Genomic DNA, 15,517 nt, shown 5'->3' on the forward strand with positions numbered 1-15,517 from the left:
TCGGAATATCCGAAGAGTCATAAACATACTTCAAATTCTTGAATCTTCAGATTATATTTTAAGACAATACCAAAGATTCATTGGTCTACACATTCAGATTTATGATTCAAGATTCAAATTAAATGTACAAGATTCAGATTTCAGATTCAAGATTCAAGATTCAATGTTGAAGATTCAATTTTCAAGAATCAAATTCAAATTTCAAGATTAAAAAACAAGAATCAAGAATCAAGAATCAAGAATCAAGAATCAAGAATCAAAAATCAAGAATCCAAAATCAAGAATCAAGAATCAAGAATCAAGATTAAAAAACAAGAATCAAGAATCAAGAATCAAGAATCAAGAATCAAGAATCAAGAATCAAGAATCAAGAATCAAGAATCAAGAATCAAGAATCAAGAATCAAGTATCAAATATCAAGAATCAAGTATCAAGAATCAAGAATCAAGAATCAAGAATCAAGAATCAAGTATCAAATATCAAGAATCAAGTATCAAGTATTAAATATCAAGAATCAAGAATCAACAATCAAGAATCAAAATTCAAGAATCAGATTTCAAGATTCATGACACATGAATCATGATGCAAAATTTAATAATTTAAGATTCAAGATTTGGATTCATGATTCAGATAAACTATTAAAATTTAAGATTCAAGATTCGAACTCATAGTTTCGAATGACTCTTCTTGCTTCGCGTGAATGAATCTTCTCAATCGATTAATTATCCCAAAATAGTTGGCGAGAGGTTCTTGGTAGGTTCTATTGATCTAACTGCTAACTTACCTGTACACTGAAGAAGGGACCAATGATGTGGACCGTTGTTTCCTCGTCCACAGGCGCACTGGCCGTGTGTTCGGGCAGCTTAATTATGCTACCAGTGACGCGCTGCAGTTCCCGCACGTTCTGGCCACCTTTGCCAATGATTCTTCCCACCTGCAGCAATGAAAAACGAATATTTAGAACCTTCCAATGGGCTTGCTGCTCCAATCTTCTCTTACCTGTGCACTCGGAACGAAGATCTCGACCGTCAGTCTGACATCGTCCGTACCGGACACGAAGCCCTCCTCGCGCATCTTCTCGAAGATCAGGTATTGCGCCTTCCACTGGGCCTCCGGGGTGCCGATAATGGTAACTTTACGCTCGGTCTGCTGCTCCTGTGGCTTGTCCGCCTCGAGCGGCGCAATCTTCACGGACGCGCCCGAAAACCGGATAATGTTCCGGATGTGCAGCCCCTTGGTGCCGATGATCGCACCGACCGCATTGTTCGGGATGTAAAGGTAAGTCGTCTCCTGTACTTCGCTTGAGCCGGGAGGTACCCCAGCTGGGCCACCGGCCGGCGGCTGGTACATCGGGAAGTTCGAGCCGGGATACATGCCGGTGGCACCACTGCCACTGGCACTGGCCGTCGCACCAGCGGTACGGCCAGTGAAGCCCATACCGTTGCCGGCAGTCGACATCATCGCCATCGGGTGCAGGCCCGGGAACATGATGGTCTGCGGTGCGAGCGCCTGCAGATCGTTCTCGTAACTCTGGCGCAGCTTGGCACTGATCTGGCTCTCACCCTTGGACATGTTCTCGATCGATCCCTTCACCGTGATGATGCGCTCCAAGTTGAAGCTGCTAATGTCGTTGATCGAGCTGACCGTGATCTTCGTGTCCGTGTCCTGCATTATCCGCTTGATCGTGTTCCCGCTCTTGCCGATGATGCGCCCGATGAGGTTGTTGTGCGCCAGGATCTTCAGACATATCTCGCCCTTGTTCGTGCTGTTCGCTTCCTGCTGCATCACCTCCAGGATCTTCTTGCACGCCATTGTGCAGTTCTCCGGGTTGCCGTAGATCGTGATCGCCTTCTCGACCGACCCGACATTATCCTTCCGGTGCACGTCAACGCGCGCCCGGCTCTGCTGAGTAATGTGCCGGATCGTGCTACCCTGCCGGCCGATGATCGCACCGACCATCTCGCTCTGCACCAGCACGCGCAGCGGGAAGTCGGTCTGACGACCGGGGCCACCACCGCCCGGCATCCCTGCGCCGTACTGCGATCGGTTGCGCTGCGCCCGACGCGCCTGTTTGTTCGAATCGGACAGCTCCACCAGCAGCTTCGAACCGTCAAAGTCCACACCGTTCAGTCCAGCTACCGCCCTGCAAACAAAATGGCCGAAAATAAAACGTTAGACAAACTCAAAGTAACAGACTAAGTGTCCCGGGGATTTACCTTTGTGCCTGGTCGTGATTCTCGAAGGTAATATGGACGGTCTGCGTGTTGGGATCTTTGCTGGTGCCTGCCTCGCAGTGCTCCACCTTACCGTACGGCTTCAGCAACGGTTCGATATCGTCGAACTTGGCGTGCTGCGGTATACCACTGATGACGATTTTGGCCGTTGTACTGCAAGAGGAAAAAGACACGGAAATAACACGTCAAAATAACGCAACACGATCAATAGGACGCACGGTCACCAACACCAACGGAAAGGCACTGAGCTCGGCAGCCTGCTCATCCGACTCCCAGCTCCGACACTGGGGCCCCTACTCCCGGTATGGAGATCTTTACCGCGGCAAACTTTGGAAAAAAAAATCGTCGGGCTTCCGGCCATCAAAACCGGAAGCAAACTCTCAAATACACACGACGACCACACAAACAACGCACGGTCACTAACGAACGATGAATGTGCAACACGATTGTAGTATTAAGTGGCCCACACTCACAGCAAGAATGGCCGATCGCGATCCGGAGCCGGATGGCGTAGGGCGAGCTTGAGCGTTCCCTCTCTCCATCTCTCATTCTCTTTCTCTCTCTCTCTCTCTCTGCCTCGCTATACGTGAGCGTTTGCCGTGCGAAAGGAAACGTTAGGGGAGGTCGCGAGCAACATTACACCGCCCAAGGGAATGAGTCTCGATGTGTGTGCAAAACGTTATAGCTCGTACTTTTTGCGCTACTCTTTCACCATCAGTAGAGAGAAAGATCGTTCGCGCATTCCCTCCTGCCAAGGAGGCTGGGCACATCCGTTTCGAGTGGTAGTTGAAGATCGGCGACCATCCATGCCGATTGTGGGGTCTGTTCCAGCCACATTCAAGCCACCGACAGATAGGAGATGCCGGGAGAAAGGCACACGCAACAAGGCATATGCGAACTAGTGATGGCCGGGTCGACCCGAACCTACCGGACCCGGAGTCGTTCTGGTCGAAGGCCCAACAGGGACAAGTAGGTTTAGTTGCTGGTGTAGGATTCCGATCCGTTGGTGCAGCGGGTGAAAGTAAGTTCAATATCTGGAAAATTGGACCCACGGGTTGGATTTGATTCCGACTCCGACCTAGCTCACCCGCTGCACCGTTGGTTTAGAATCGATTCCGACAAACTTGCACCTGACTCCGGCATTTCCTGACCTGAAATAAATCGTAAGACCCACCACTAATGCGGACGGATGGAGTGCGCTCTGTGGCAAGCGTATGTGGGGGACTGGCGCGGGATGGTAGACATATTTGTGCAAATAATAAAAAACTGAGAGAAAGAGAGATGAGAAAATGACACATTCGCACAATGGTAAAGAAGCGAAGGGGAAATAAAGTGGAGGGCTCAGAGAGTGTGCTAGAGTTGGCGGTGCTTTATGAATTGACGCTTGAAATCCCCTGCGGCCCCGAGCTCCGATTAACATGTGTGGTACCATCCCGTCCTCGTCATCTCGAGATGTTGCTGACGCGCAAAGATTTCGCAACGGCGCAACAGCGAGGAGTCGTGCGCGTCCATTCATGATAGGGACCTAACTGTTTTCGTTTCATTCATCTCCCAGGGCGCAGCATAGGCGCAAGTGGGCAGTTTAGGGCCCTCTCTCTCCCGATAAGGTTTCACGCGCGGTCAGAGGAAGCCAGCGGCAGCGAAGAAGTGGTAGTATACGATGGAAATATCTCGCTGTTCGGACAAAAAAGTGGACAAGAAGATCGAGGGCACGACGAAGTTGCTCGTTTGTTGCTTCGTTTGTCGGGGGGTCTAGACTTGTGAGGTCTTGGAGCATCGATCTTCGCGATGGGTCTGGGTAGCTGAGTCAACAGCGCCACCTCGTCCCTCGCCACCAGCGAGCCGGTTCGGAAAGGTTCATCTCAGCATTCCATTGGGCTGAACGCATAACGGGTTATGAATAGCGTGCGGTTCGATTTTATCGGCTAATGAAACGGGTTTTTTTCTCCAGCGTATAGTGTGCTTCCCACCGTTGCCAGATCTATGCTGGAGTTGGATAGGTAAGAATATCTGTATCGAGAGGCACCGACAGGAGCACGTTTTATCTCGCAGATGAGGGTCTTTGATTGAAAGACCCTACTCCGGTGGGTAATCATCATCGGACGGACTCCAAAAACACCTCCAATAAATTCCAACTGTTCAGGCATTTCTTGGGCCCTCTTGGGACCTATTTCTTGGTGTGTTGATCCACCTAGGATGGTCATAGATTGCAATTGGCAGCAGTATTTGACGTCCGATAGGATTAATGGAACGATAATCGTCTTGCCCGCTGTTCTTTATGTAGGCATTGCCTACCAACGGGATAGCTCCAACATCTTCCCAATCTTTGAAACTTATGTGCGATCAAAAAACGGCAACGAAAATTGCACATCAAACCGCTACTTCAACTTCCACAACAACAACAAAAAAATCACAACATAAAACACGCATGAAAAATATCGAGACAGGCAACTGATCGAGCGGCAGAAGCCGCTAGTTGGGGAAAATCTGCGCTAGAGGGCGCAAGACCGAACCGCCTTCCCGCCGCTTGCACACGATTCTTGCCGCGTGGAAAAAGGTTGTTACAAAAATAAACAAACGAAGACAGAAAAGAAACCCGAAAGTGAATGAACTGTGGGCCCCTGGGTGGCGTTTCCCATCGCCCCAGCGACAAACGTTAGCGCAAAGACCGACCGAACCATCGCATAGTTCTACATCGTCGTTTATGCTTTCCACACATATACATTCTCTCACTCTCTTTCTCTCGCTTTCCTTTTTCTCCCCCCTATTCGGCCTACTTTCTCCGTCATTCTCTCCCTTTTCCCTCACCATTCTTGCACCCTTTCTTAGCCCATCTCAACGCCTCACCCCTTCAGCCCGTCTGCTGTGGTTTTTTTCTTTCATCTCGCTCCCTTCATTGCCAAGACTACTAAGACTGCGATGCGGCGTGGGGTGGAAGCGAGCCTGCATTGCTTCTTGTTTGTGCGGCGGCTGTTGATGTCATTTCACCCCACTTTCCCTACCGACTCTTCGCGTCGGTTCATCTTCTGACGGCTATTGCCGAGACACAACCGACGCTTCCAACGGTCACACCACCATTGCCTTTGGGCCCTGTGTCGTAAGATTTCGATCTTGCATAATGACTTCTTTGGATCTCTCTGCGACGAGAGGACGCCGCATTTCGGTCGAAACGTTACCACACCGGGAGTCTTCTCGCACGATCAGCTCCCGCGGTCAGGTCTGATCTCAGGGCGAGTGGGAGACGATATCCTCTCACTCGTTAGCACTCGTTGGTCTCTGGAGCTGGTTCCTTTCTGGCCTGGGAGAAGGAAAATTCCGCAAACGTGACTTGAAGGAGACGCAACATGTCCTCCAACGTTTCTTCGGGCCCGTCCACGGATCTACCGAATTCCAAGAGCCAGACTCCGATCGTCACTGTAGCGCCCAGCGCGTGTGTGAGGATCGTGCAGATCACGACTAAAAGCGTATGTTGCGCGAGGTTGTGTATCTTGGAGTGTTGTACATTTTCTACCCAGAACACACACCCTTAGCCTTGTTACCGTCAAGCGTTTACTTTTCACTTATTTACCGTTCACATTCGCATTCTCTCGCATCTTCCTATTGACGACAGCAGCTAATGAACTTTCTTTGCTCCCTAATTGGAGGTGCCGTGCACACGGTTGAGTACTCACAGCAAAGTTAAAGTGCTCGTTCGATTCTTGCGCTAAGTACTTCCTCCAGGCAGCTCTATGCACACAGCACAAGACCTGCGAGCATTCCAACGCTCCAACCGGAAGCGTAACGTCAGCAATATTTGCATAAATAAGCAAACACCAGCGCAAGAACATTGCTCCATTGCTGCATTCCTGCACGAATTCCAACAACCAATGCGTTGCCAATATTAGTCACCGTTTTCCATTCCTCACACATGCGATGGCATATCCGATGCGTTAGAACGATCGGCATCGGGTAGGTATTCGGCGTTCTAGAGAAGAACTTGGAATTCAACATCAGTCACCAGATGTTTTCATCGCGACCATTAATCCCAATCCTGCAGGAAATGTGTGGAGCTATGATTAATACCTTGCATCTTCACAGCCGCAGTCGGACCGAACACCAAACACACCCCATTATATTAACCCTAACAAACGTGAGCAAAGCGATTTTAGCCGTTACACATCCATGCACACCTTATCGGTTTCGTCACCGAGATCGATGGACGGGGACGGACTTCCGCCTTCTCTAAATTGGCGCAACACATTCGTGCTTTGCCGGGTCCACGCCGGTCACGTGTCAGCGATTAGTACGCCACATAGTGTTCACTCGAAAGTTCTACATCCAACGCCTATTCCACACACTGTACACTTGGTACACACATACACAAATATCGCATGCATCACATTACCATTCATACACGCCTCTACTTGGACAGTATGGAGGATCAGCCAACAATCAGCGCACTTCACTTCGAACCCATCTACGGCGAAGCAAAGTTTGCAATTCCACCAAAACACCGATCTCCGAATGGATGAAAGTATGCGGGAAACCGTTACATCGCAAAGCCCGGCGGCAACGAACAAACGAATGCCAATGTGAACCTTCCCGGCAGCGCGTAGTATGTTCTCCTTCCTCGCGTTGCGCAAAAACCTGATCCAGACAGGCCCCGGAGCATGCCGCTGAGAAGGAAGGCGATAAATCGCCTGATAAAGTTCCCTGTTTCTACCGAAGAAAGCAAGACCAGTTCGGGAAAGAAAGTTTTGCTTTATTTTGGCCCCGACAGGGATACTGAGCTGTGGGAACTCTGTCCCCATCACGCCCTGTCGCGTCGGAGCCTGGGTCTCGGGAAGACAGACATAATCCACACACACACACATTAGCTCTCGCTGACTTGACACTTGGGAAATTACCTCAGGAGACGTGGTATCGTCGATGAGCAGGGGAGATTGGAGTAGCGACACACGTAAAAAGACGCATGTTTTGAGGCCCCAACGGTCTAAAATAAGGACCGTGCGTTTGATACGTCCGTCATGTACGTGTTTGCACTGGAATTGCACCCGAGGGTGCACTTAAGACAGTGGCGCATTATCGCAAGATGCGTGACGGCTCGCTGAACCACCATTCTTCTGCTACTGCTAAACTGCTCCGCTCGATCTTGCAGACGATCTTGCGGATGGAAGGATTTTGTACATGCGCAGTGCGCACAGCACACAAGCGTCGTTCCCCAACGAAGGATGGCTTGAAAGGGGAGAAGGCCAAACCTATACCACGCGGCACAGTTGCCTGGAATGCCGCGGGTAGGTCGTCAGACGTTCTCCTCCGCCCTTCTCCGCTCGCCCCGCAGGCTCCCATTCTCCACAAAGTTGACATACGCTGGAGTGGAATGCGCAAACATCGACGCCCGCAAACGATGTCACCGCGATCGGGCGTGGAAAGTGAAGCCTTGGACGAGGAGGTGTCTCGCTGGTAGGAGACGCGATTGTGTCTCGAGTGTCTGGCGCTTTTTGCTCATTTCCAATTCGAAACAACCAACATTCCTGTCCCGTGCACGGTTGAGACGTTTGGCGATAAGTAGAAAGTAGGATTCTTTGCTGAGTCTACACGCCATATCCCTGTTCATTTCGGTTCGGTGGTGTAATTGAGAGACGCTACTGTATGACACAGATAAGCAACCGTTCTGATATGGAAGACCTGAGGCTTATATAGGCCTAATAAGCACCATTCAGCCATGTGTCTCCATGGTCTAATGAATAGTGACGCTGGACTCTACAAGGTAAGACATGGTTCAATTCCCCCATCAAAAATTAATCGATTTTGGTCGATAATTATCGATGTTTTAGTGTCTAAATAGCGGACCTTTTGATTCTTGATCGCCAACATGGGTTTCATTTAAAGTCCTCAAATACATTGAAATAGTTTAAAACTTTAAACTAATGCGAACCACTGTTCCTGCAAGATGTTCTTCAGGAATTATCTTCAGCAAAGCGCTACCGAACATGCAATGATCTTTGTATTTATTTTCATCATTGCATTTCCGCTGGGTAGTAAAATAACAAAGCACTTACACCCACACCATCCACCCCAATCCGATCACCCACCACCCGCACTCAATGCATACAATGTTGTCATCAACGTTCCGCACGTTTCCTGCGAATGCGCGATTGCGATCATGCGCTGCACATTGTCGCCCGTGCACAACTGCATTTCCTGGGTGCATCGCGCTTTCTATTAGCATAACACACACGCACCCCCACCCGCTTCGACACCCGATCGGTGAATGAATCGGTGAAGCGAAACCAAAACAACAACAGCGAAAAAAAAGCTGCATTTGTACGGCTTGAGGTCACACTGCTGCTGAACAGCGCAAGCCGGTCATGGCACATCTTCTTTCCAGCGATGTATCGATGCATTTGTCGATCGTATAGCCACCCCCTGGCTCTTCCCTCACATTCATCGGTGACCTCATTTCCTGCCTTTTGCGCCCGCACAGCTCGCCGATTTGTCAACGTAAACACACATCCGTCTGCGTTTATTTTTAAGTTCAGTTTAACAACACCGGACAGAAGAGCGGGTAAAAATTTAACAACGAAAACAGTCAACAAGCGTGCTCGCAGGCAAACATTGTCGCGACATACGAGGCGCATTGTTGTGCGCTGGATAACTGGTTCTTTTTTCTCGCTCACCAGGTCCTCCTCGCTTGCACCATGCCTTCCCGCGATTGGGCTGCAACAAAGTGCACCGAGCAATGTGCAGTCACGGGCGTGCGTGTGTGGTCACGGAGGAGTGAGTGACTGGAGGTGACGAACGGTGACTGCTTTTGCAATACATCATTTGTGGATTGCGATAGCGAGAGATTGTATGCAGTGAATCAGCCAGGCAATATTTAGCGGTTAATGAGCCCATCCGGGTCTAATGGGTAGTCAACGGTTTTATGATTTTGATGTCATCTAAGCCTTCAAATTGAACTGACATTTGGGCTTACTGGATTCCCAAGTGACAAAATATGCGACCCAATGGATTTAAAGATCGATGTCGACGATGATCGAGAATCGCACAACTGTCTATTTGAACGATAACGCACTAAGGTACAAACAGTGATTGTTTCTTTTTTTTACATATTTCACCCCCATCACTCCGTAAACTTCATTATTTTGCAAACGTATCATAATGCAGCTCGATATCCTTACCGCAGAGACGAGACGCCCCAAGAAGCCGCCCCAAACATAACAAAAATTAAAATAAATCGTTTCCAGCCCGATACGGAGTCGCCTCGAGGCGTTCCCATGAGATGCGTGCGCTCGTGTGTTCGTTCCCTTTCTTTGGTCCGCTCTTGTTTTTGTATCCACACTTTTTACTCGCGCCAAAAACCGGCATGCCCAAAAACAAAAACACACACACGCAAAAAAAAAACAAGTTGTACTCATTGGAATGCAGTTTGGCGGGTTCAGAATGCAATAAACAATCTCACCACGACGATGTTGTCTGCGTGTTAAGTGTGTTCGGCGAGCGTTAAAGTAGCAGGTTCTTCGGTTTCCTGCTAGTCCCCTCCTCCCCACCCCAATCCCCTCTCATACCGAGAGCACTTCGACAGGCTCAGTCGATCTGCTGCGCCTGCTTCGGTAGTCAGTGACGAAGCTCGTTAGAATTGTATGGCTGTGAAGTTGGAGCTCCTTAAACGAGCACATAAAAGCCAGACCCTCATTTGAAACGTTTTTCGCTCTTGTCAAAACGATCGCACGATCTGCTGCTGCTGCTGCTGCTGCAGTGGAAGAATCGGACGGCGCACAGCCAAAGTCCTGGCCGTGCCAGCGTCAGAAAACCGCGAGCGGACTCCGAACGGCGGAATTAATGCCTCTTAATAATCTCTAACGCAAGCCGCCGCCGACGTACGGACGCTTCCTCTTGGCCCGCCCAATGATTTGCTGTCATAATGTTGAGCGTCATGCATCGCATGCATTGGGCAGGGAAGGAGGTTTGCGGGGACAAGAGTGCGGTTCGTTTGAGATGCAACAGAGCACACAAATACACAGACACGTATATGTTGGACGACAGCCAGAGCGTGTATTTTTGGTTTTTGACTTCTTGTCTGAGACGACACACTGCGAAGCAATACAGGAAATAGCAATGGATGCCGAGGGTACTTCCACTACCCAGCACCCCAGCGTAAGCGCACTGTTACGCCAAGGGCACGTGAAAAAATTGAGCTAAAAAATCTTGTACACACCCTCACTTGCTACTCTCTACCGCCTCTCACCGACACGTTCATTCATTGCCGGAACCGACGCCTAAACATACGGCCTCTACCATGTTCCCAATGCCGTTAACTCAATTCAGCCGTTGCATATTTTTATGAATGAAACCATAATCTTTCAGACGATCCTCCACTGATGGATGCCCGTGTTGCTCCGCTTGCCCACTCTCCTCACATCGCTGTCGCTGTGTTTCTGGTGCTTCTATATAGCATTCGATCTCGCTTGCGCAGCGATTCTTTCTGGCGTCCTCCTCGGCATCTTCGTCGAGTCGCGGCGCTTCGCTATGGCCAGCTCTTACACGCGCACGCAGATGTTGCCCTCGCATCTTACACATATGTGTGTGTTTGTGTGCGGAACCGCGACAACGACTACCCCGGAAATTGTAGAAATTGTTACATTATTGATAACAAATGTTTACTTTTCCACACTTTCCAAGCGAAACCCGCACCGCAAGATTTTGCCCCAGTCGCGATCACTTAAGTACGTCGATGCTCGTGCGTCTCTCTTTCTTTCCCTTCTGTTTGTCGTGGCCATTGGTGAACCCGACAACAAGGTAGCTGCTGCTGCTGCTTCCCGCGTCACTAGCTGGCTGATATGAACTGCCATCATTGAAAAACATCTTGCACCGACGCCCGGCTGACGAAAGTACACGAGGCAAGGGAATGGGATCAGGCCTAAGCAAATACCGCCTGCCGCTCTTCATGTGTCTTTGTAACGTTCATCTTTTTTTGTAAGTGAACACGTTGCAGCGTTATGCATCTACTCTCAGAAGCTGTAGTGACCAGCAACGAATACTTATCATTGTGATTGTTGTTGTTTACAATGCTGACTATGCTTTACCAGCATTTGCAATTCATTCAAGCGAACAACAAACTTAGAGTGTACTCTATCAAATCGGAACAGCGCCTAATGCTGCAAAACAACGAATCGACTAGACGCAGTACACTACCCCATCATCGTCTAGACGATGGCTGCCCCAAAAAAGCTGTAGCAGCGACCGAGATTACCTGGGTCGCTTTGATAAGCACTCAGTAATGTACCGAAAAATTTTGAACTATTTCCTGAGCACACACTTCACCGCTAATCGCGCGCAAAGCGACGTTGACCACGCCAACTGTATTAGCAGCGAGCGTCATACGTCTATCCTTCCGCTCCTTTGCTGCCTATCTGCGCGAAGGCGCCACCGTTTTGGCGCCATCGTGCTTCTGACGACTAGCAGCGCAGTTTTTGTTTGCAATGCTACAAATTCGCAAAGACGATAACGGCGACACCCCTAAAGGCACATAATAAAACTACCCCTTCATAGCGAAAGTGGGGTGCAGCAGCAGCTGCCGAGAGCTGTTTCTTCTTCTAATCTATAAAGAACGTTCGCGGATGGTGTGCCGGTTACTTCACAGCTGATCAAACAGCCACCCGCCCGTTCGGTATTGGGAACGGTGAAGCTGTTGCTCAATACAAAACCATCCACTATTGTGGGGCGTTCGTTCGGGCCTATCTGTATGGTGTAGGCCTATCTTAGACGTGTCCATTCGCTTCCAGAATTGTTCATTGCTTACCTGAAAGTAGAAGAAAGGGTAAAAGATGAATTAGAAATAGGATTGGATTGCATCTGTTGCTTCAATATTCTTAAACCTATATAACATCCTCTGCCATCTTGCATGATGCATTAGCTCTTACTAGCACCTAACGACCCTCTGGACATACCTAGACACACGATTGGGCGAAGTTACAAAAGCGTTACGTGAGGCGAACTGTTCATTCTGACCATCTCTACTGTAAGGGCGACTGGTGCGCGTTCTACCGCTGCCACTAGCGAAACTACTGCTAGCGTTCTGCGCCTGATGCGTGTCGGGATATTGGCCTGCGCCGGGATACCAGTAGGCTGTTGCACCGGTCGCCACTAACGAATGACCATAGTCTACCCCGGGGCTGTGGAACTGCGATATCGGTTGGTACTGGTACTGCTGTGTTTGCTGCTGTTGCTGTTGCTGATACTGATGCTGGGCCATATTACCCACCGACCAATGCTGTCTACAGTCGATCTGATTGGAAACACACGTGACCGTGGATAGGGGTCGGGCAGTTTATTTGTCACTCGCTTTAGCACAATCAAACGGCACCAAACAGCACACACGTGCATCAAACCTTGGATGAAAACTTTCCGTAAAGGTTCCGAATTCCGGTATCTGCTTTTGTGGTTTGTAGCAGTCGAGACAAGTGCAAAAGGCAAAGCTTAACACTCCACAAGTATCTGTTACGTGCAGCCACAACCTCTTATCGCACTGAATATGTGTGTGTGAATGTGTCTGTAGGGCGGTACAGTGTAAGTGGGGTTGGAGCCACAACAGAGATAGAAACGGTACCGGCGATTGGTTTCCGAAGGACAGTGGGCAACAATGTTGTAGCAGAAGCAACAAACAACGCTGCGTGAACGTCTGGAGTGGATGGATGCAAAAAATAACCAGGTCACTGCTGCTGCCGTTTACATTAAGGCGCCGGCATGGCCCAGGGGTGTCTTCAATAATAAAAACACGTCACCGAACAGGCGGAGGCCATCGCAGGAAGACACACACACACTTACACACTCACTGGTAGTTCACACTAGGCAAGGTTTCGATTGTGCATTAGAGCGGGTTTTATCAGTGCCTGTGCGGAGGGAGGGGCGTGTGTTACGTACGCGGACGACACCAACGGTGATTATGGATTCAACTGTATGCGACTGGTTCCATTTTCGCTTAGTTCAACGCTTAGTAATTGTACATTAGTAGTGATGCACTCTACATACAACACAACAAACCAGTTGATCTTCCATATGGTGTCACTTAGTTGACAGCTGTCATACTTCGGAGCACCGAGGAACAGGTGAACTGAGAGATGAGCAATGGCACTCTTCTTGTTCGCACTCGCATTAGATTAAAGCCCGAGAGAAAAAGAACTTTGATTTCACAACGTTCTTCGATTGGTTACACGCAAGCAACCTGAACACACGCACGCAGTAATGTATCTGTCACCGGGCACGCAACGTGTACTATACCGGTTCGCGCGAACACACGAGACTCACTGCTGCTGGTGGCGGCCCCTGTGTGCGGTGATGGCGCGCGCTGCAGCAACCGGTTGGAGACGATGATACGGCAGAATGTAGCGCAAGGCGACACCAATACACGTGCTGTGGACGGCCCGAACGGAACGAACCGAGATGGTCGGGGCCTGACCGCACCAGTCGTTTGAATTTTATTAGTGCTCCGTGTGTGCCCGCTGCACCCGTAACTAAATCCAAATCCCAACCCAGTCGTGCGAGCGCGCCTGTGTGTGTGTGTGTGTACACTTAGGGAGCAACGAACCAAGCGTACACACTTTCGCAACGATAGACCAACACTAGCGAGCGCGCGATAACGCCACACAGAGCGCCGAGTTGACAGTTGGGCGCGGGAATGTCGGGTCCGCTAATGGCGTACGGTTGCGGCAGCGGCAGGGTGCGCTTTAATTGGCTTGGTAAGCAAAAATCCGCTCAACGATCGCTCGGGCTGTGCTCGCTGATGTATCCGGCCAGCACTTGCCACACACTACGCGATGTGATAAATCGTCGCATAATGCACCATCGTTGTGTATTGGTGGCGTACGCGTTCACTCACACACACACACTCGCACCCACTCTAGAGGGGCTTCACGTTTCGAGCGGTTAATTTAGTTGAAAACTTTAATAAAACACCGCTACCATCGGCTTAGGAAGTTGCTGACCGTTGCAATCACAGGGCAGGGAGATTGAACACTATGCCCGGGAGGAGCTAGCAGTGCTGGGAAAAGTGCTGACGCGGCGACTATGGTCACAGCACAACCGTGGTGGGCAAAGTAATATCGAATCACAACACTGCAACCGGCAGTTGCCTCTTACGAATGTTTTATTTACGTTTTGCAGGATCATATTATCAAACTCTTTTCGAAATATGTCGTCGTAAGGAACACACACAGACACTGTGGCACAAACACGGGAGAAAATTGCGAACAAATCACTCTTCTGCGCAATACGCGTGCAGCCGTCAGCGAAGCTGCGATGCAAATAATAATAATTCCCGTCCGAAAAAGGCTTCCCACGTCGTTGTTGCCGGCAAAGCGTGGACGCACACACCAACAAATGAGAGCCCGTGCGCGCGCTCGCGCAAACACGCCTAAAGCGCATCAAACTGCAGCGGAGCGGGAGAGAGCGGCGATGCAAAGTTAAAGCGATGATTGTGCAGTTCACCCCCACCACTGTGAGGGCGCACGATGGCGAAATTTAAAGGGGGTGCTGCAACGCGTGGAAACCGGTTCCGGAGGTACGCTACGCTACAAAGCTTCCAAGCGCGATTTCATCTCTTGTTTGTGTCGGTAGTGTAGTAGTAGTAGACAAACAGCAACAGCAATACAAAAACACGGCCGCAAATTTGCGTTTTTTTTGTGCACATCGGCGGGATTGCGATGGTGAACAGCGATGATGCTTTGTGCGGTACGAAGCTGCGGCACGGTGAGCCATCTCTCGTGGCAACCCACGAGGATGCCGCGTGATCTGTGCGCAAAACAAAACAGGCGCTTACGCGGCCAAGGATCCCACCAGGGGTGGTTGATGAGAGAGGAAAGGGGAAGCTTTTTCGCCGATGTTTGGAGTGTCTGGTGGGGAGGGGGGGGGGGGGAGTGAGTTGTTAACGTTCCAAAGCTGCATCGTTGTGGGACGCCAAGTGGTCGGACTTCGGCTTGTTCACCTTGTCTGCAGACCAGTAGAGCATTCAATAAATCACTGGAGTTTTATCCACAGGGAAATGAGATATTTTTACAGTAAATCACACCTCTAGCAAATCATAAGAGGACTCAGTTTAAACTCATAGCAATTAACTAGACATCTTAGTACATCGGTGCCAATAGACTAATTGCAGGACTATGGAATGCTGGTTCCAGATGGTGAAAGAGAGCTGTCATTGTAGACAGACAGAGCTGTCGCGCGACAAAAAGTAGCTCAATTTTGCAAAAAGAGCTAATTGTCTCGCGCGAAATTTCTGCTTGGTCCGATACATTTGAATTATC

The 15,517-nt window shown here is 49.7% G+C and overlaps 1 protein-coding gene across 15 annotated transcripts in view; it reads right to left on the bottom strand.

The window, feature by feature from the left end:
• The window catches only part of LOC1280574 (insulin-like growth factor 2 mRNA-binding protein 1), a 70,671-nt gene that overhangs the window by 14,943 nt on the left and 40,211 nt on the right, over positions 1 to 15,517 (bottom strand). For 13 of the 15 annotated variants that reach the window (XM_061662455.1, XM_061662456.1, XM_061662459.1 and 10 more), the window contains 3 exons: positions 2,217 to 2,387; positions 1,000 to 2,143; positions 785 to 934 (listed from right to left, as the gene is read on the bottom strand). In XM_061662455.1, coding sequence (XP_061518439.1) covers positions 785 to 934; positions 1,000 to 2,143; positions 2,217 to 2,387 — 1,465 coding nt within the window. Of the gene's footprint in view, positions 1 to 784; positions 935 to 999; positions 2,144 to 2,216; positions 2,388 to 2,458; positions 2,713 to 12,166; positions 14,641 to 15,517 lie in introns of those variants that run through there. The other 2 variants (XM_061662449.1, XM_061662464.1) reach the window with 2 other exon arrangements.

Source organism: Anopheles gambiae, chromosome 3 (assembly GCF_943734735.2).
Source record: "Anopheles gambiae chromosome 3, idAnoGambNW_F1_1, whole genome shotgun sequence".
NCBI lineage: Eukaryota > Metazoa > Arthropoda > Insecta > Diptera > Culicidae > Anopheles > Anopheles gambiae.